This window comes from Fusarium oxysporum, chromosome 7 (genome assembly GCF_000149955.1).
Source record: "Fusarium oxysporum f. sp. lycopersici 4287 chromosome 7, whole genome shotgun sequence".
Taxonomy (NCBI): domain Eukaryota; kingdom Fungi; phylum Ascomycota; class Sordariomycetes; order Hypocreales; family Nectriaceae; genus Fusarium; species Fusarium oxysporum.
The window spans coordinates 1,529,659-1,547,707 of NC_030992.1; the positions used below are offsets into that span (position 1 = coordinate 1,529,659).

Below are 18,049 nucleotides of genomic sequence, written 5' to 3' on the forward strand. Positions count from 1 at the left end.
GCCACAAAGCCCCTACCGCAAAAGAACTGCAAGTGGAACAAGCGCTTGTTGCTGATGTGTCATTGGCATTGGATGTTGTGCTGTCTTGGTGTGGTGACTACCCCGGTCTAGAGCGCCTGTACGTACAAGAGGCGACCCATTCAGTCGGGAACTAGGATCCAAAAAGGTGAATTTTGAGTCGTGTTTGTAATACAGCCCAACGCACCATGTTTAAAATCCAGCAGCCGCCTGCCTTTGATTCACCAACTACTCGCCATGGACATGCACCGGTAACTGGATATGAGAAGAGGATGAGGTACGACGGCAAAGGTGTGCAATTACGTGGCTGTCCACTAGAGACAAACGCGCATATACGATCCCTTAGCTCACTGGTAATATTCCGACAAATGGGTCCGGACATATTGGTAACCCTTGTGAGGAGACGAAGTGAGGAAACAAGGCTGGAGTCATTGCGGCGCAAGCAAAACAATGTTCTGAACCAGGACGGAAAAGACCCTTCTGGAGTTTACTGAACCGTTTCATATGTACTTTCGGTATTAGCGCTGTATCGAGTTACGCAAGGAGATACCATTGGCCACGGTAGTTCCTCTGAGCCTGCAAATGACTTCGGGTACGCAAAACAAACTCCCGTCAGGACCCTGGTCCCTCATCCCTCTCATTCATCAAGGGGCTTCGGGCGGTCCCAACGACGTGGGTGGGCTAGCTCAAGCCTAACGACCGGGCGGCGCTGGGATGAAATCCGATGGCCTGGGTCGGACAAGGTGCAACCAACCAGCTTTCCGACGGCTTGGGAATGGTCACGATCCTTGTTCTCATGTTGGTGGATGTGTATCTTGGGAGGACTTTTTAGCGTTGTCCACCGAATGTCCTGTGCGAATTATGAAGATGGAAGCGTTCGGCCGATTCATCAAGCATCATTTTAGGACCTGTCAGGTGGTTGATCCTCAGCCTAGGTCGACGCCTATGGACTTGGAAGACTGCGGCTCAAAGAAGCCACAACAAAGGTTCAAGCCACATCAACGAAACCGACGACACATGCCAGAAGATTTTTCTTGTATGCGTGATGCGAAATGATATGGTGTGATGTGATATGATTTTGGGGGTAGTCATCAAGGGAGAGTTGAATAGGAGGAGATTAGAGTAATTTATTCTGAGATCCGTGGGGAGTGGATGAGAAATGCATGCTTTTGATCAATGAAGGAGGGTACAAGTCGATGAGATCACCGGTCACGATAGCACCTACCAATATTAGATTTACGACCTAGAGTTCAATTTTCGCTTTGTGATAGAAATCTCCTGGAACTACTGTCACAAGACCGAGTGCCTATGACAAGGATGATAAAGGCCAAAAATATCTGTAAAGCCATCGGGACTTTACCCTCAGGCATGTCAAGCTACGGACGTCACTAGAACAAGCTTATCAATAGATTAGAACGGTCTCCGTTTGATTCTGTATTGAAAACACATCGCTCATCATTCTCATTTCAAGATCTAATATGATCTAACATATTTTATGCCTCTTCAGCATGGGCTACTCTGGCCCCAATTCTTTTAGTCATGCAACTAAAGTTGGCTCTAACTCTGAACCTGGTAGAAACTCAATCTGTCTCTCGTGACAAACTCACTAAGGGACAGCCCATGAGCACAATTAACGCCATGATTTGGAAAGTTACCTGGGCGCCCATCTCCCAGTAGCTAAGGAATATTTGTCATAACACGCCTTCTACTGCTACCGGCATCGTACCGTCCCGCGTTTCATGTCAACTTAGCTGCAGTTTTTGACGTGAAGTTAGTAGCCTCTTCCAAACTCAATGCATCCTTATAGTAGTATGCACATGCTGCTGCGTAACTTGGCAACTCAAAGTCAATGTTTTACCGCTGGAGGCACCTCTTTACGTATTTCTTTGTACACAAAGTTTAATTACTTCTGCCATTCCTGGCCTCTCAAACACTCCTTGTCCTTGTCAAAGTTGTCCCCGGAAGAGATGCTTCTGCCGATCCCTTAGGGTCTGCCTTCACCTCTCAGAAACCTCTTCTCTCATTTTGAGTTGAGTGACTATTAATAAGCGGGCCAAATGGGACCCTGTCTCGTAAACATTTCCTCCTTCGGCGGTTTCCTTTCCCCTCTTCTTCCTTCATCCTGGTTCAGCTGTATTTGTCTTCAACATTGGGGACGTGGTAATATCAGGGCTGTAATACAACCTGCACATTGGCATTAGTCGAGATATGAAACTGGCAGTGGCTAGGGGAGGCAATAAAATTCATGACCTCAATTCTAAATGATAAAAAGATTCAGGTAAGTTAGCCCAAGTTTAAGGACCTCTCTGATAAGTTTATCTTGGCATCCTCTTCCCAGGGAGCGGCTAAACCACGCATGGAGGGACGATCCACCAGTCTGGGCGAACAATACTTTGCTCGACAGGTAAAATGTTCACTGTAGCATTCACAACCAAAAAAGAGCCTTCATTAACTTGAGGAATTTCAGTGTTGATCCGGCACATGTTGGTGTTGCGGGAATCTGGCCTGACACCTGTGTCACCATCGCTATCGTTACAATGAGTACTATCAAAGCAATAATAATGGCCCAGCGCTTGACAGGATACCATTATCTAACAAATCGGGACGTCTTTGGGGCATCACCGAACCAATCGATAGACATGGTCATATTGCTAACCATGATGTATGCTCCTTGACCGTTACCAATACTAAGGCACCTTGCGCATATTTCGCTACATATAATTATTGGCTTATACACAACTCGAAAACACATCTCCGTCGCGATCGATAAGAATGTTCGGTCCCAGAATCACAAATCCGTAGGCTCATTTCTGATGCCCAAGGGACAAAGGTAGGCATACCAATTTTGTTTTCTTCTGGTGACCTAGTCTTGTTACCCAATACCATCCCCAGGGACGCCATTAGCACTTAAACCCCAAACGTTATAATCTCGGTGCAAGTTCCCATGCCCAGCTTTATACCTCCGTAATCGAATTCTCGAGGAATTCTGGGGGCAGCCCCCCAACTTTTCCTTGCTTCGCCCCGAAGCCGTTTCCCCGAGCATCCTTGACCTTAAACCAAATTTCTAACTACCTGTGGCAGATGCCCTATTGGTTAACGGAACGTGATGATCTGTTCCGTCCCGGCTCCCACACTAGAATCACAAAATGTAAGACACTCGAGCCATTCATGCGTTGTCAAGGGTGAATCACCATTGTATTGCTGAGATTACGTATCTTGCAGCCTCTCACTAATTATATCACCTGCACAACTTTGAAAATGCGCTGCATGCATGTTTCACCACGTACAATGCTGTACATGTTGTACTGCGGAAAAACCGTTGCATCATTGCATGCCTTGTGGGTGAGTATCACTTGGCTGTGACAAGGAGAGATCCAACATATTTTGCATATCTATAGGAGGTGAACTTTGGTAGCTGTCCTCGGCTCTGATGGTCTTCATGTCGACTGTGTCATATAGCGTGAGCATAATAGAGCCTCTAGTTCACAGTATTGGTCTCCCTTGCATTAGAACCATTGAAGCTCAACGGTATTTGACTTAGCATAGCCTCACAATGGCTGATAGGGTAACAGCACAGGTATGTACAACATAACATCGGATACTCACTCAGCATTGGCCATTGCACCCGGTTTTGCCTATGGTTCTCAATTGATTCTTTTATCTAAGATGTATCCAAAAATTTAAAGCAAATCTACATGATCGGCGTGCCCTCCTACTCCTGTGGGGGTATAAGTCATCTCATCTAATTCACCATCAAATAGCTACAAAGAAAATCATTTCCCCAAGAGGACGTTGCAAGTCATTACCCTCATAACAAACAGGCTCACCCTGCTCTAGAAATCGCTCCCGGGGTAGGGGCTGGCTATCCCACTTCCGGGGACGCTGTCATTGCTTGACATGTATGTCTGATCGATTCGGAAGATCCAGTCCATCTTGTCACGCTCGCTCCGTGCTGCGAATAGCCAAGTGTTGTCTGTCCCATAAATGGCAAACACTGCGGACTGCATCCGCTCTGGTAGTCGCTGAAGGCCTGGCCCTCCTGATGAGGCACCAGGTCCACTGCCTGTCCATATAGTAGAGATAACACGGCCTGAAGCAGTTCGTCGATGTCCTGGTGTGAAATCAGTTCCCCCATCCTGACCTTGCGCTCCAGAATCATCGGGGCCCTGAAGCAGGCCCAACACCCCAGGCTGGCTGTCAATACGAGAGTTTCGCAAACTTATGAGCCCAACCTCGTCACCATCAGTAGCAGAGTGCAAATGAAGGTACGGTCGCCGCAGCTCGACGAATCTTTTGACCCAACGAGTCGAGTCGCTGTTCGGAATCATCAAGTACCCGCCTTTCAGAACTTTGGGGTTCTTTGGTACTCGGATAACTGTTGCGATAAGTGTCGGCTGCGCTGGACCGTCTGTCATCAGACCGTCTGTTGGAGGTGCCATGTTGGTCGGGCTAAGGATGTTGTTCGATGGATCAGGATATTTCTTCCATAGCTTCAGACACTTTGTCAAAAGATAGGTCTGGTCTTCATCATACTCGGGTTTGAGCAGCGGCTCTTCCACAGTAATTGTTTCTTCCTCCTCGACTTCCGTAGCTTCTGGTGTCTCCGATGAGGCTTCTTCTGTGTCTTCCTTCTTTGGCTCTTCCTTGACAGGCTGGTCCTGTTCATCAACGTGGGGTTCTCTTATTTCACGCTGCTCCAGGTTAGAGAGATCCGTCTCAGGTTGTTGTGCTTCAATGAAGAGTTGAAGTTGAGGTTCGTCTGCGGGAGGTTGCTCCTCGTCATCGAGAGAAGGAGTCTGTGAGGTTTCTGGTGTATCATTAAGCAGGTCATCGTCGCTTGGGATGATCGGCTTTAGCTCTGGGGAAGGTTCAGGCTCGGGTTCTTTTTTCTCAGGCAGGGTGTTTGCTCCATCCAGACCAAGTTTAGCTAAGACAGACTCCGTGACTGACATGTCCGCGGCGCGTCTTTTCTTCTTACGAGCCATGAGGAAATCGCTGACTAGCGACACCCCTCGAGGTGTCCAGCTTGTTAGGTTTTCCTCGCCTTTGACGTAGTCGTGTTGGCTATTTAGCCTCCACAGGTCGCCGACTTTCTTGACAGGAGCAGGACGCATGGCAAGAGTGAAAATGCCAGTCGAGGAGCGCACAAAGCGAACATTCTGCCAGAGTGCCGAAAACATTGAGGTCTGCCGCACGAAAGTTCTTGACAGAATCTGCACGCAAACCTTTTGCGAGAACTTCATCGGCTCAGCCAACTTCTCAGAGCTGATCTCCCATGAGATTGTCATTTGAACTCGATACTTATCCTGCGTCACTCGATCAAGCAGTAATGAGTTGTGCAAGCTGGAATCCCACTGAGCATAGATTGTGAGGCTTTTGGTACCGTTGGCGTTCTCGCGAAAGATCGGGCTCTGGGACAACTTCAGAGAGATATCAGGTTCATTGGCTCCCATGTCAGGTGTCTTCCCAGCCGAGTCAACAAGTCTGATCTTTCCAACGCGAACAGCAGTGACACCACTCCATGGAAGAGCATCGCCAGAACTGTGAGAGATATTAATGCCGATTCTTCGTTGCAACCCCTGATGAAGCTGAAAAGTTCCCGTGTCAAGCTCGCTGGTTTGTGTAACTTCAACGGCGCCATATTCGCCATTCTCGTTCAATTCCATGATTTGAATCCGGGAGAGTAAATCGTGCTTCTCTTGGGTGTAGAACTGTGATTCATTGATTCGCGATGCTTTGGCTTTATCTTCTCTTACAGGCACAGCGTCTCGCATATCATCCCAGCTGAGCAGCTTATCCAGATGCATCGTGGAGACCTTGGCGAAGATGGCGACTCTCAAGGTGACATCTTGGGGGGCAAATAGAGGAATGCTCATGCTATGAACACTCTCAAAGCGAATAGGTCCCTCGTCAAAGTCTTTGATCATTTGGGTCGTGGTAATGCCATCCTCTTCAGAGATGCCTGGGATGAAGAGCTGTGCGTGGACTTCTGTGCCTTCTCGTTCAGCAAACCCCACGAGCTCGTGCATGACAACATTGAACTTGAGGGTGTTTGTTGGTGCACGGGCATGTGATGGTTCAAGGGAAAGCTTGATGATACCGACAACATGTGATGTGTAAGGCGATAAGACATCGAGAGTGGAATCTTGAACCCGGCACTCGAAAACTGCCTTCAGTGGCACATCAACCTCGCCCACAAGCGTATATGACGGCATACATGTCTCAACAAACGGGTTATCGAGACTGAGGTGCTGTGCATATTCCGGTTGGTCAAGATACTGGTGCATCTGCCGCATCTGCCTTACGCGGTCATGTAGTTTCTCCAAACTCCATAAATGGACCACGCTGTGCTTATAATCAACCACACGAATGCCAATGCACGGCTTGTGAGCTTCCTCCAGCGCCACATCATCGCCCTCACCAGTAAGGCCATTGAGCACCATATCATAGGACGAACACAAAACATGGCCGACATCAACCGCCGCAAATTGGAAAACGACGTGCTCATCAAGTTCGTGACTCATGACCTGGGCTTCTTTGAGAATGGATGCGTTTTGCAACACCGCCTCAGCCATCTTCACGAAATGTCGGCCTCGCCAAGTCTTAACAGTCTTCTTTGCCATCTCAATCTCTTCTTCTGAGAGGGTCGGGCTCTTCTTTGGCATCTTAAGGGGATCCATCTTTTCGATCTTCTCTTCGAATTGCTTCCGCTGTTGGTTTAGCTGTTTCTGCATGTCTTCCTTCAACTCCTTCAACGCTGCCTCCATCTTGACCTTCTCCTGTTTGATTTCTTCAATCTCGACGTTAGCAGCCTCGGCGCTCTTTAGTTGGTCCTGGTACTCTTCTTTCTGTTTCTCCAATTTGCTTTGCAACTCTTCTCGGACCTCTTTCAATCTATCGTCGGGCTCTCCTTGTTTTGGGGTTGAGGGCATTGTCAAAGCGGTATCCAACGAGAAGTTATCCATCGTGCCGTTCGACAGGTACTTATCCCTGATCGGGTAAGAAGACTCCGAATCGTCCCCATCCTCGCGACCATTCACTCGTTCCGCCCTTGCCCTCTGCACATCCTCGAATAAAGCATTGAGCTCTTCGTCAGTAAGACTGGTGAGGTTTTGATCAGATCCAAGAATTGCGCCAGCGGCTTCTCGTCTTGCGAGCGACCAATCCGATTCCCTGCCACTTCTCTGGAATATTGATGGAGATTCTGGTCTAGAGATGTCGCCAAATTCGGAGACCCTACTAAATGATCTTTCGTGGCCGGGTCGGGGACTTGGCGAGGGCGAGCCTCGATCCAGTGCCTGGAGCTGGCTAGCTGTGATGGAGTGTCGGAGCAAGCTCTGTGGTCTCTCTGGCACCTCAGCCCGCTCTGCTCTCGCCTCCATAGGGTGATTAAATCGGAAAATATGGAAATCGCCCAGAATAACACGGTAGCCAGAATGAAGTTGTGACGGCTCGGTGATACGCTTTCCGTTGATCATGACCGAAGCACCCTCACTGGGAGTGAGAGTTACAGTCCCATCGGGAGCATTTTCAAAAGTACAATGATCGTGCAATATCCTGGATCCGTTAAGTCGGATGTTCGCTTGATGATCGGCGTTGGTATCGACATTGCCGACTGTTGTGGTACCAGGCTTGAGGTTGTAGACCAGGCACTCAGCCAGAAGCGGATCGTCGGACAAGTTGACCAAATGCGGCATCTTCTTCGGCGTATGCAGGCCAACGAAACCTTTCTCAATACTGACACCAAGTTCTTCGAGAGCTGCTTCACGTTCTTTGTGAATTTCCTCAGTTTTTAACAGTTTCTCCTCCCATGTCTGATTTAGATCCGTAAGCAGCTTCTCACTCTGGCTCAACTGCTCCGCGATCTCTGCCTTTGAGACCTTCTTCAGAACCCCGTCCGAGCCAGTGATGCTGACCATCTGCTGATCTAGGGGTGTGCCTTCAGGATAAGTCTCTCCGCTAACAAGTCCGCCTCCAGCAGCTCCACCAGGAACAGGACCATTCCCAAGTTTGCTTCTTAATAGCGATAACTCCTCCTTCAACTCTCTGATCATACGGGCATTAGCATCCTCGTTGACAACAGCATGGTTCTTGATTCGCTTAGCGGAGTCGGCATATCGGAGAGTGCTGAGCGTTTCATCAAAATTGATATCAGCGGGACTGACGGCTGCAATCATTGCCGTCATACTGTTACCACCTAGTGAATCTTTCAACAACCACGTCAGGACACTGTCTCGGTAGGGAACTTGACCAGTGCCTTTTTTCTTCTTGCCACCCGTTGACAGGTCAGCCAAAGCGGCAATGACACGACCCAATGTCGACAACGATCGGTTGATCTCAGCGCCCTCTTTCAGCCTCGCACCAGTGGCACCAGTTGATGTCGCTCGTTCAGAACCTGCCAAATCTACCAGACTGATCTTAGCAACCTTTTCCATCTCCATCTTTGTGTCGGTATCGTATTTCTTCTGTGTCAACATCAGGGTGAAGACGGCGTGACTTCGACTTGATGTTTGGTTCATATTGGTTGCGGCGACCGTTCGGGCCTTGTTTCCTTCATCCATGAGATGTTCAATTTCCTGGAATTCGTTGACTGCAAGCTTGGCAAGATCTTCAACATAGGGACCTGTGGAGGGATGTTCTCGGACTTTGAGGTTGCCCTTGGTCGATGGGTTGAGTAGATCTCGGACACGTTCGTTGTAGATCTCGAGATAAGAGACTTCGACTGTGCATTTCGTTGTTTTATCCTTCTTTAGCTCATCGATCCTTTTGAACATATCCTGGCAAATCAAGGGAACGATCCCTATTTCCTTCCCATAGCCCATCATAGAATATGATTTTCCTGAACCGGTTTGGCCATAAGCGAAGATACAGTTGTTGTAACCTTGGAATGCATTGTCGAGAAGAGGCTGTCCCAGATCGTCGAAGAGGTTCGATTGGCCAGCGTAATTGGGGTCGTCTTTGTTGAATGACCAGTACGAACGATCGAATGCAAAGGCTTTTGGTCCTCCATCTTTCACGCCTTTCCCTTCAGGTGCGGTAATCACCGTCTGGTTCCCTTTCATCTCAACAATACATTTTGCACCTCTTTCGATTTCTGCATCCCATTTCAGCACCGCTCTTTACCTATTCAAGCCCAAACCGGTGAGCGCCTACTTACCTCTGCTATTGAAAGGTCGACATCTCACCACCACCTTGATATTTCCTCCGCCTGCGGGCGGCATGGCTGGCGATTTGTCTAGGGGACCCAAGTCGGTCCCCTCTGGACAAAAGCTTGGTTGTTGAGAATGCGCGGGATTTGGAAGGGGATCAGGGCTGTCCCCAACACGATATATACCGGTAGCTTATAGTTTATTGTAACGGCATGTGGCTCCACGGTGTAGTCGCCGTCCGAAACTTCAGCGCATTGTCTCGTCGGTAGGTATCGCTACGTAAGGGGGTTGACCGTCCCTTGAGGCACGGGCTAAGAGGTACGTATCCAGAAATGACGACAGTGTCGGATTTGGTATCGCTATTCAAGGTTTCGACAGGGGCTCGCTGTGGATAAAGCTCGTCTCGCTGGAGCTACCTTCCTGGGAGCTGAGCTGCAAGAATGCTTGCCTGTTCGTTGTCGAGGACGAGTGAATACCTTGCGATGGTTGCTTGTCAACAAATTTGGTGGGCGCGGTCGGAGGTCGCGCAGCAAGCTGCTTGGTCCAAGTCCCGTGCTTTGATTGGCAGCTGATGCATTAGCAGGGGATCTGGGGTTGTTAGTAGAAGCTGGAGTGGGATTCACGTGGAAGTGACTCCAATCTTGTTGAAGGCACACTAACTGCCGAGCATTAACCGCAAGCCAGCGATCATCCCATCTTCGTCAGCTGTTGAAACAGTTGCGTCTGTACACAATGCCAATGGGTTTGACGGTGTTAATTTCATGAAACTCGTGGTCTTCATGTTTTCCCCAATTCGTTTCGCTTTTCGGTTCAGCCCTTGATGTTGACTTCCGCCTCTACTTTCGCTTCTGCTCCTGTTCCCCGCGCTTCATTTGTGGATCACGTCCATGCACCAGCCATGGCATTCATTGACAAATTTGACGTCTCAAACTATGCAGACCTTGAAATTGTCAACTTTTTGTTCAACTCCACGTTAGTTGTGATTCTCTAATGGTTTAATTCAGCGATACAGGCGAAAACGGACTTGCGTGCCTATAAAGAGAAACATGGAACATTTAAGAACCCTGTGGCGCGCTTCATCAATAATTCCAAAGCCGATGAACCCGTTCTTCATCGTGAGATTGAGTGTCTTGCTTGGCGAACACTGCCCTCATTATTGCCAGCAGCTAAGACCTCTTCGTCTCGCTACTCCGGAAGTTGGGGCATATGAACCGAAATGAAAATGACTCACAGAGACATCTCGCTTGCAAACGCAATCCTTGAAACACCTTCGAACTCATGTACGAGTACGGAGTCCCTTACATAGGTCTCTCTATTGCGTTTACCTGACTAAGAATCCCTCATACGGCTTGTAACAACAGATTCAATGAGGGAAACTCGAGACATATCCAGGACGCCGCGACGCTTAACAGAATCCAGGATCAGCCATGTTATTTCTCCTGATAATTCTTTTCAAATTAAGGCCAAGGGACTGACGATAGCAATTGGTGTCTGATGCTCGCTCGCCTGCAACATCATTCAGGAATGATGATTAACTGAAGCTCCAAAAGGCCATGGCGTCAGAAGTAGATCCAACGAATGAAGAGTGAACTTGTATCATTAAGGTTTTCGAGTGCAAATCGCAACATTGCGACTAGGACAAGGGTTTGAGGATCTCCAATTGACATTTGCAGCGAAGCAGTTCGCCTTAGAGCAGATCATCTGGATCCAACGGCATGGTCGTGCTAGCACTCTTTGAAAAAGAACAAAATTACTTGGCTTTTGACAGTTTCGAGAAAGAGAATGGGGTTCTGTGTCGCTTACAAGATCGGCAACCCGCAGACTTATTGGTCAAGTGGCTTTGCGTGCCGTTGCCCCTAGATCAAGAGATGCACATGGCGCTTACTTCACCCAATGAGTCTCACGATCGTTTAAAGCTTGAGTTGTGGTAAGCGCAGATCTGGGTTCGCTTGAATAGAGCATGACTTTTGTCGACGTGATCAGCCTTACAGACATCCACCACAACCCCCATATTCACTTGTTCACACACGTATTTAAGGAGTAATAAAGTCTGGATTCAATAAGCGTCCTTTCAATTCCCTCCACACGGCGTTACTGGCACCAGATGCACCCATTCGATATTTGCCACGCTGGCAGGGCGGACGCTGGACGCCGCTCACCAATGACCAACCACACCTGATTCGCCTCACTTTCAAAGGCTCACGGCGTATGGCAGGGGTTTCCTGCCATATTGGTTCCGATTACAAGGAGCGACAAAAAACACATGCAGCAAATCAAATCTGGGTACCCCTTGAAGACCTTCAAATTCGTGTTGGGGATATCATCCTGTGGAGCGGTGAGCATAGTCACACGCAAAAGATTAACATACCTTGGGTTCGCATACATTAGCATGAAAGGTACCCTCTAACCGTCAGGCACATCGTAACCATATCTTGTAACTTAGCAGGCTGTGCCAAATTTGGATAAATACCCTCCCTTGGCCCAGTTCATACCACTTTATCCTTCCCAGCCTGTCTCGATATTCGTAGGTTCCTCAGTAGAATCGGTTGTGCGACCATGTCCTCTTCAATGAACAAATACTGGATCCCGCATCAAGACATTCACAGAAAAGTCATCACTCAAGAACTCCAGTATTATCTAGGACCCCAGGCTACAGTTCGCCCATACACGTTGGAGGTATCTCTTTGTCAAGCTAGCCCAACGGCTATCCTTTGCTCATGAATTCGAACGTAGGGAGAGGATGGTTTCCTCATCACCACTCCCGGATCCTGCTTGACAGATGTTGGTCGCTGCTGGTTTGCAAAAACGTCCTCAGTTGGTTGACATTTGATAGGAACAAATCGATGATATTTGCCGAAAGTCGAAAGATCTGTGGGATCGACAGGCCGCAGCCAAGGTCCAACAGAATCCCGAGAAGTTGCTGAAACGACCGTTACACCAGCCTGTCATTGTTTCGAGAGGGTCTTCCAGAGACTCTCATCGACGTTACCACGACCGACGCCGGCAAGATGATGATTGAGCCCCAGCATGACTCAGCAGTTAAAACCGTGTTACCTCTCCACCTCTCCAGTACCCCGAGGGAAGCCTGACAGATACCTGTGGGGGAGTTTTCTGCACATCGAGGGCTGGCAGCTGCAGCCATCACCCCAGACTTTTGAGGCCCGTGAAACAATTTGTGTTGGAATGCTATAGTGCGGTGAAGCAAAGGGTTGCTGGCTGCAAATAGCCATGAAGTAGAAGCTGTCCGGTGCCCAATATAGATATGTGGAGGATGAGATACCCAATTGAGTCAAATTAAGCAAGTGTCATGGTGGTTGCCATGTCTGTCCACAGATGCGGTGCCATCTGGCATGATTCCAACCCAACAGAAACCATTTGAGTGCAATACTGCCCAAATTACATTTGTTTTGGGCATGTAGCAGGTCGAGCTGGAGCTGCACAAAAGTACAGGAGTGGAGTTGTCAAATTCGGGACCCGGCTCGTGTTCCAATCGGATTTTAAGTAATATGCTGCCATGCTTGTGTGATCGTGCGCAAGTTTAGGTAAATAGCGATGAATCAAAGTTGGATCTGATAATCCCACAGTTTGTTGGTTGCATGCGCTACATGCCTCATGCTAATTCATTTGGAATCGAGAAGCTTTTCGTACTTCTGAAGGTCCATGGGACCAGTTGACCAGAGGACTATGGCTTGCACACACACCTGTTTCGACTCTTGGTATGGTTGTTTCTTATCATGAGTCATCTTTTGCTCTGTGATATACCCTATCACGTTGACAAACTCGCCGACACGTGTTTGCTCAGCTGTGAGGGATTCTAGAAGCAGGCTGACATCCACCACAGCAGTGGCATTGCTATCTCTTGGATAAAGATGACTGAGGAAGAGACAGGCCGAAGAGGTTGAGTAAGAAGTGACGCTATCTTGTGTTAGCCAACAGTACTTGCCGTGAATGAATGTGTGAGCAAGCACACAAAGAGTGAAAACAACGTTCACCGGTCATACCATCCGAGGAATCTGACTTTGTCACCGATAGGTACAGCAGGGAGATTTGACAGCAAGTGAAGCTGAGAAGAAACTGGGCCCCGCGACATGCCCGTTGCGCGTGGCTACTGGGGGCCTTGCCAGGGGATTTTGAGGCCCGAAAGATGTGATTATGCTGCAGCTCCAGAAGAAATCCCTCAAAATCAAATCTACTGGTGACGTAAAGGATATGGGGTAGTGAAGAGGTTTAATGGAGGTTGAAGATGCAGTTTACGTTTGATGTTGACTTCACGTGAAATGGGACACGGAAAGCTATGTGTACAGTGCAAATCTTCCGAGCCTTGGTTATTGTTCTACATGATACGGACAATACAGTGTGAATTCGCACTAACCTCATGTACCCTATATCACCAGCGCTTAGGTTTTTCTGGTGGGGGTTCAACCACATCTCTTTTCTTCATCCAGTCACGTATCGGTCGATTCTACCAGAATGTCTGTCGAATCACCTCCAAGGTTCATTTACAAAATTGTCCCATCGCCGCCTAGTGACCCTTTTCCTAAGGAACACCCCTTATCTGAACTTGACCAGAATGATGGCTTTGTTCATCTGAGCACGTCCACTCAAGTGAGCGCTTTTCGTAGACGGTGCTACTGTTCACTGATGCAGGTTACAGGTACCCAAGACCGCAGACTTGTTCTTTAGTAGATCATCCTTACTTTGGGTCATCAAACTTGAATTCAAGCAGTTTGCTGATTCCATCAGATGGGAGGGCGGTTTCCCCCATCTGTATGGTAATTTCGGGGCTGAAAATGTCGACTCAACTGTGAAATTTGTTCGTGAAGAGAGTCAAACATGGGGTGAAGTGATGGCAAAATCAGAATGGCTGGATTGAATCTGTTCTTTTATTTTGTGAGGAGTGGGCTTCTAGGGACTGTCCCTCCGTCTGTCTGCTGATAATCACATATCTAAAGGCCGAGATCCTTCTCGACCATACCCTTACAAATGGGGTGGTAAAAGTCCTTGTTCTTTTCGAATGTTTGCAATGCCAGCTGTCTATCCACCTTGTTGAGGGCGCGGAACAAAGGGCGCACAAACTTCATTCGACCAACTCGTCCAAGCAGAGTGGCGGTGTCTTGGTAGATGGCAGAATCATGAGCTTTGAGAGCAATTAGATAGTATGCTGACAAAATCTCGACATTCTTAGACGACAAGAAATCGTAAGTTTTGCCCATGAGCTGCGCTCGGTCTGCGCTCAGCTCACCGGACTGCTGCACCTCAGCCAAGAAGACAAGTTTCTGGTTGGCAGTGAAGTTCTCAAGATCCTTGGCGCTTGGTGTAAAGTTCTGATAAAACGTCAGCGTAGAAATACCACACCATAGACGGCGGAACTTACAGCGTCTTTCCACTTAGTTGCGAGGTCGTAGCACTGGCTCGCCAATGTAGTGTCGAACTCAGGCTTAGGGGGTAGACCGGGCGTGTAGAATTTCTCCTCCCAGTTGATCTCGGCGACATTCTTGGAGATCTTTTCATCTCCGAGGTTGTTAAAGAAGTCGAGGAAGGTTTGTTTGAACTCGAAGGAGTCGAGAGACTTGCCAGACCACTTGGTGAAGTAGAAAGGAATGAACTTGTCAAAGTTCTCTCGACCAACAACGCCCTCTAGGTAGTAGAGGAAGTGGAAGCCCTTTTCGTACGCGACGGTACTATAGACATCCTCAGGGTCAACACCCTCGTGCTTTATGATAAGTTTGGTGTATTCATGGTCCTCGCCGAAGAGTTCCACAGCATCCTCTGTGATATGGTCAGCCGAAGTCTCAATGACAATATGGTGTTACGCACCAAGAGCTTTCCATCCGATAATGGAAGAGAAATCAAACTCGGCATCACCGTGGATGGCTGCTTGAATACGACGCTCAAGGTACATCGTCCAACCCTCATTTAGCCAGCTGAACCTCATTAGCATCGCCACTTCAGGCGATTGGTCATCTTGAACTTACAAATGTTCCCAGCTGGCATTGGAAACCAGGTTACCACTCCAGCTATGGCTCAATTCGTGGGCAATGACGTCCACATTTTGACGATCACCACTGATGATAGTAGGCGTAGCAAACGTGTAGATGGGATTCTCCATACCTAGAGTCATATGCGTCAATTGTTTTGTTGCTTTTTGACTCATAGCAAAACTTACCTCCATATGGGAAGCTTGGGGGTAAGACCAGCACGTTATAAGCTCCCCACTTGTAAGGGAAAACGAGCTTCTCTGCCACTTCCATGAACTTCTCCATATCACGCTCCAGCTCCCATTTGCATTCTTCCAGCTCATTGGGACCTGTGGCGACAATACTTCGAGGGCCAATAGGCGCAGTCGCAATATCGCCAGAAGCTACGGCGAAGAGATAAGAAGGGATAGGGACCTTTTGCTCAAACTCATAGAGTTTCTCTTCGCCAGGTGTGGCACTATGGTCTCCCACAGGAACACCACTCGCAACAACTGGCAGAGAAGAAGTGAGCTTGAAGGTGAAAGTGGATTTCACATCAGGGGTGTCCTGACACGGGAAAATAGATCGGGCATTGATAGCCTGACATTGAGAGAACATATACGGGTGCTTCTTGTTCGAGGTCTGGGCAGGAGTAAGCCACTGCAGAGCAGTGCATTTGCTCGTTGTCTCGAGGTCAATTGCGACATCAATCAGTTCACCCTTTGCAACTCCGCCTGGCACATAGATGTGAAGAGGGGCGCCGAGGGGTGCATTATACTCTTTCAGTTCCCACTTGGGCTCTGTTGAGTTGATACGGATGGTAGAAATATCCACATATCGAGAGTCAAGAATGATCTCGTTGCTCTCTTTATCGGTCTGTGACTCAAGCTGAAGAATAACCGAACCTTTGAGCGCCTTCTCCTCAAAGTCGATCTTGAAGCTAGCAGTCGTATGGCGAGTTCGCCAAGCGCTATAGTTGGAGAGAGTGCTGGGATCACGATTGGCAGCCATATTGACTGTTGCGAATGTTCGTCTTAGATTGCGATTGTGGGTGATTTTGACTTGACAAGTTCGCAGAATGGCAGGTTTCTTGAGTGACGAGAACCACGACATGAGGGTCTGTCGAATCGCCAATGACACAGCTTTATTCCAGTGGGCTCAGTGAGGTATGACAACAAGGCGTTTCCATTCAGATTCCTCTTCTAGAACATCACGTGAGATGACCCGCGCAGTAGACCAGCCACCTTCCAAAAGGCGTATCAAACATGAAAGATAGTGGCTTTCTCTCAAAGGGACTTTTGTATGCGAACTGCCTTAGGTCCATTTACGACACCGCATTGAAACAAATCGATCCAGCAGTTCAGTCAAGTGATGCCGGCCGTGTTTATGAGTTAGGTAACTTTATCTTCAGGTCCGGTCACGTGCAACAGACCTCAGGTAAATGAAATCCATAATCGAAAATGGTCTCCATCGGGAATTGGCATGACATTCAATCGCCTGTAACACGGGATGTCAGGCTGAATACGGGGTAGAAATCACGATTTTCCCACCAGAAATGTCTCTCACGACTGACTATTGAGTCCAGATTCCCATTGTAATTAGAAAAGCCTGGCTGTCTTCACAAAGACATTCTTACCATTATCATTCGTGGCCCAAGATGCCGACAGATATCTATAACCAACTATAGCCAGCGCTGTTTATCCCCAGTAACGGGCTATGGGACTAGGAAGCTTAGGCTCGGTAACAGGCTTGGCACACCTGAACAGGGCTATCATGGAAGTCAGAGGCGAGAGAAAACGTCCGGAAAAGAGAAACTCTGATATCCGTTCTAATTATATCTCAAAGCAAACACAGCACCAGCCAAAGCTTGTGTAGAAGACGATAGGTCCGAAGCTCTCACCATTAAACACCCTTATTCTGGAATACATAGTGTTTTAGAGAAGAGACACATAAAACGAGCAACTGCTGTGACTGCAAGGCTAAGACTAGTGTTTTGCATGAGTGGGAGCTATTGATACGGTTTTTCAATTCGTATCCCCTGGCCTGGAAAACGAATTCGACTTTAGGGTCCAATCGGGCTAGACCAGCCGTTGATGGGAGCTAGGTTTTCGAGAATATTTCTGTCCTAACGGTCAAATTGCCACGATATCGAAGGTAATATTTGGGCAGATATTGTCATCTCCGAGCCATGACAGGTTCTCCGATGTACCGGTATTTTAGAAGGAGCAAAATTGAGGGTCCTTAATAATCCTTGGCCAACCTTGGACAAGGGATCATTAAGGGTACTGAGGCCCTCACCATACAATACTTGGAAGTCTCTTGTCTCTAGAGAGAGAAGCAGGCTCCAACCTTTGTCACAAACAAGGCTATGACTTCAACTCTGCTCTCTTGATCAAGGTTGCCACTTCGCGATAGCGGAGTCTTTCCCAGGTCAATGGGCTAGGCTGGGGACACTCCGTATGGGACGCCATGACGGCACTGAAGAAGTCTTTGGAGTCGAAACTCCCTGGCAGACTACTTGGCGCTGCTGCAGGAGGCGTCATGGTGAGGGAGCAAATATCACCCCACGAAACCACCAAACCGCAAGCGAGCCTGGGCCGGGTCTGCGGTGGCAACGGTGCGAGTTGACGGGTGGGGGATCCCAGCTGTTGATTTAATGCAGGGGCCGTGCAGAAGCAGTGGAGGCTTAGATTCTTGCAAGCTATCCTAGGTAGCCCTGTTTAGTAGCTTCTACCCTGGTCTTAACATGCGGGTGCTATCGAGTTGAGTAAACATGGGCATTGCTACTCAACGTCTTGAGCTTGACGAAACCGGCTTTTACATGAAGCGGTCTTAGAAAGAGTAAGAGGTAGGGTTGCCACGCTGCCAAGCCTCCGTATGTGTTGAAGACGTGCAAGTGATTGATTGATCAGCGAAGATCTTCGC

The 18,049-nt window shown here is 48.4% G+C and overlaps 7 protein-coding genes across 9 annotated transcripts; 4 read left to right on the forward strand and 3 right to left on the reverse strand.

Annotated features, from left to right (window-relative positions):
* The first annotated feature begins 434 nt into the window (after positions 1 to 434).
* Positions 435 to 1,278, forward strand: FOXG_19007 (uncharacterized protein). Its single transcript, XM_018399171.1, has one exon. The coding sequence runs from the start codon at positions 733 to 735 to the stop codon at positions 1,072 to 1,074; it is 342 nt and encodes a 113-aa protein (XP_018240300.1). The 5' UTR covers positions 435 to 732; the 3' UTR covers positions 1,075 to 1,278.
* A 2,358-nt stretch (positions 1,279 to 3,636) lies between these two features.
* Positions 3,637 to 9,768, reverse strand: FOXG_05215 (kinesin family member 1/13/14). Its single transcript, XM_018383380.1, has 2 exons — positions 9,176 to 9,768; positions 3,637 to 9,112 (listed from the first exon to the last, which is right to left on the reverse strand). Exons 1-2 carry the CDS (start codon positions 9,237 to 9,239, stop codon positions 3,852 to 3,854), a joined length of 5,325 nt encoding a protein of 1,774 aa, XP_018240301.1. The 5' UTR covers positions 9,240 to 9,768; the 3' UTR covers positions 3,637 to 3,851.
* Positions 9,769 to 11,178: 1,410 nt separating this feature from the next.
* On the reverse strand, positions 11,179 to 13,451 carry FOXG_19008 (uncharacterized protein). Of its 2 annotated transcripts, XM_018399173.1 has the most exons (3): positions 13,169 to 13,451; positions 11,551 to 13,082; positions 11,179 to 11,492 (listed from the first exon to the last, which is right to left on the reverse strand). In XM_018399173.1, the coding sequence occupies exons 1-2, from the start codon at positions 13,255 to 13,257 to the stop codon at positions 12,788 to 12,790; spliced, it is 384 nt and encodes a 127-aa protein (XP_018240303.1). In that variant the 5' UTR covers positions 13,258 to 13,451; the 3' UTR covers positions 11,179 to 11,492; positions 11,551 to 12,787. The 2 variants fall into 2 exon arrangements, with proteins under 2 accessions (XP_018240303.1, XP_018240302.1); XM_018399172.1 differs by having other exon boundaries at positions 11,179 to 13,082.
* Positions 11,554 to 13,448, forward strand: FOXG_19009 (uncharacterized protein). Its single transcript, XM_018399174.1, has 3 exons — positions 11,554 to 11,843; positions 11,901 to 11,948; positions 12,001 to 13,448. Exons 1-3 carry the CDS (start codon positions 11,724 to 11,726, stop codon positions 12,184 to 12,186), a joined length of 354 nt encoding a protein of 117 aa, XP_018240304.1. The 5' UTR covers positions 11,554 to 11,723; the 3' UTR covers positions 12,187 to 13,448.
* Positions 13,452 to 13,579: 128 nt separating the features above from the next.
* FOXG_05217 (leukotriene A-4 hydrolase) lies at positions 13,580 to 16,472 on the reverse strand. Of its 2 annotated transcripts, XM_018383382.1 has the most exons (5): positions 15,334 to 16,472; positions 15,143 to 15,278; positions 14,985 to 15,091; positions 14,542 to 14,936; positions 13,580 to 14,491 (listed from the first exon to the last, which is right to left on the reverse strand). In XM_018383382.1, the coding sequence occupies exons 1-5, from the start codon at positions 16,235 to 16,237 to the stop codon at positions 14,114 to 14,116; spliced, it is 1,920 nt and encodes a 639-aa protein (XP_018240305.1). In that variant the 5' UTR covers positions 16,238 to 16,472; the 3' UTR covers positions 13,580 to 14,113. The 2 variants fall into 2 exon arrangements, with proteins under 2 accessions (XP_018240305.1, XP_018240306.1); XM_018383383.1 differs by lacking the exon at positions 13,580 to 14,491 and having other exon boundaries at positions 14,498 to 14,936.
* On the forward strand, positions 13,587 to 14,478 carry FOXG_05216 (uncharacterized protein). Its single transcript, XM_018383381.1, has 2 exons — positions 13,587 to 13,772; positions 13,822 to 14,478. The coding sequence occupies exons 1-2, from the start codon at positions 13,638 to 13,640 to the stop codon at positions 14,038 to 14,040; spliced, it is 354 nt and encodes a 117-aa protein (XP_018240307.1). The 5' UTR covers positions 13,587 to 13,637; the 3' UTR covers positions 14,041 to 14,478.
* A 1,121-nt stretch (positions 16,473 to 17,593) lies between the features above and the next one.
* Positions 17,594 to 17,752, forward strand: FOXG_19010 (uncharacterized protein; the record flags this gene model as incomplete). The annotated part of the gene is made up of 1 exon (XM_018399175.1): positions 17,594 to 17,752. The coding sequence occupies one exon, from the start codon at positions 17,594 to 17,596 to the stop codon at positions 17,750 to 17,752; it is 159 nt and encodes a 52-aa protein (XP_018240308.1).
* Between the last annotated feature and the right edge of the window lie 297 nt (positions 17,753 to 18,049).

What these genes read in the sequence shown, in the direction of transcription:
- FOXG_19007 (XM_018399171.1), top strand. Translation starts at nt 733, where the DNA reads ATGAAATCCGATGGCCTGGGTCGGACAAGGTGCAACCAACCAGCTTTC.
- FOXG_05215 (XM_018383380.1), bottom strand. Translation starts at nt 9,239, where the DNA reads ATGCCGCCCGCAGGCGGAGGAAATATCAAGGTGGTGGTGAGATGTCGA. An exon ending in TCGACCTTTCAATAGCAGAG is followed by an intron (nt 9,113 to 9,175) that starts GTAAGTAGGCGC and finishes AATGGGATGCAG; the next exon opens with AAATCGAAAGAGGTGCAAAA.
- FOXG_19009 (XM_018399174.1), top strand. Translation starts at nt 11,724, where the DNA reads ATGTCCTCTTCAATGAACAAATACTGGATCCCGCATCAAGACATTCAC. An exon ending in TTCGCCCATACACGTTGGAG is followed by an intron (nt 11,844 to 11,900) that starts GTATCTCTTTGT and finishes ATTCGAACGTAG; the next exon opens with GGAGAGGATGGTTTCCTCAT. An exon ending in CCGGATCCTGCTTGACAGAT is followed by an intron (nt 11,949 to 12,000) that starts GTTGGTCGCTGC and finishes GACATTTGATAG; the next exon opens with GAACAAATCGATGATATTTG.
- FOXG_19008 (XM_018399173.1), bottom strand. Translation starts at nt 13,257, where the DNA reads ATGTCGCGGGGCCCAGTTTCTTCTCAGCTTCACTTGCTGTCAAATCTC. An exon ending in AAAGTCAGATTCCTCGGATG is followed by an intron (nt 13,083 to 13,168) that starts GTATGACCGGTG and finishes AACACAAGATAG; the next exon opens with CGTCACTTCTTACTCAACCT.
- FOXG_05216 (XM_018383381.1), top strand. Translation starts at nt 13,638, where the DNA reads ATGTCTGTCGAATCACCTCCAAGGTTCATTTACAAAATTGTCCCATCG. An exon ending in ATCTGAGCACGTCCACTCAA is followed by an intron (nt 13,773 to 13,821) that starts GTGAGCGCTTTT and finishes TGCAGGTTACAG; the next exon opens with GTACCCAAGACCGCAGACTT.
- FOXG_05217 (XM_018383382.1), bottom strand. Translation starts at nt 16,237, where the DNA reads ATGTCGTGGTTCTCGTCACTCAAGAAACCTGCCATTCTGCGAACTTGT. An exon ending in AATGCCAGCTGGGAACATTT is followed by an intron (nt 15,092 to 15,142) that starts GTAAGTTCAAGA and finishes AATGAGGTTCAG; the next exon opens with CTGGCTAAATGAGGGTTGGA. An exon ending in CAACTAAGTGGAAAGACGCT is followed by an intron (nt 14,492 to 14,541) that starts GTAAGTTCCGCC and finishes ACGTTTTATCAG; the next exon opens with AACTTTACACCAAGCGCCAA.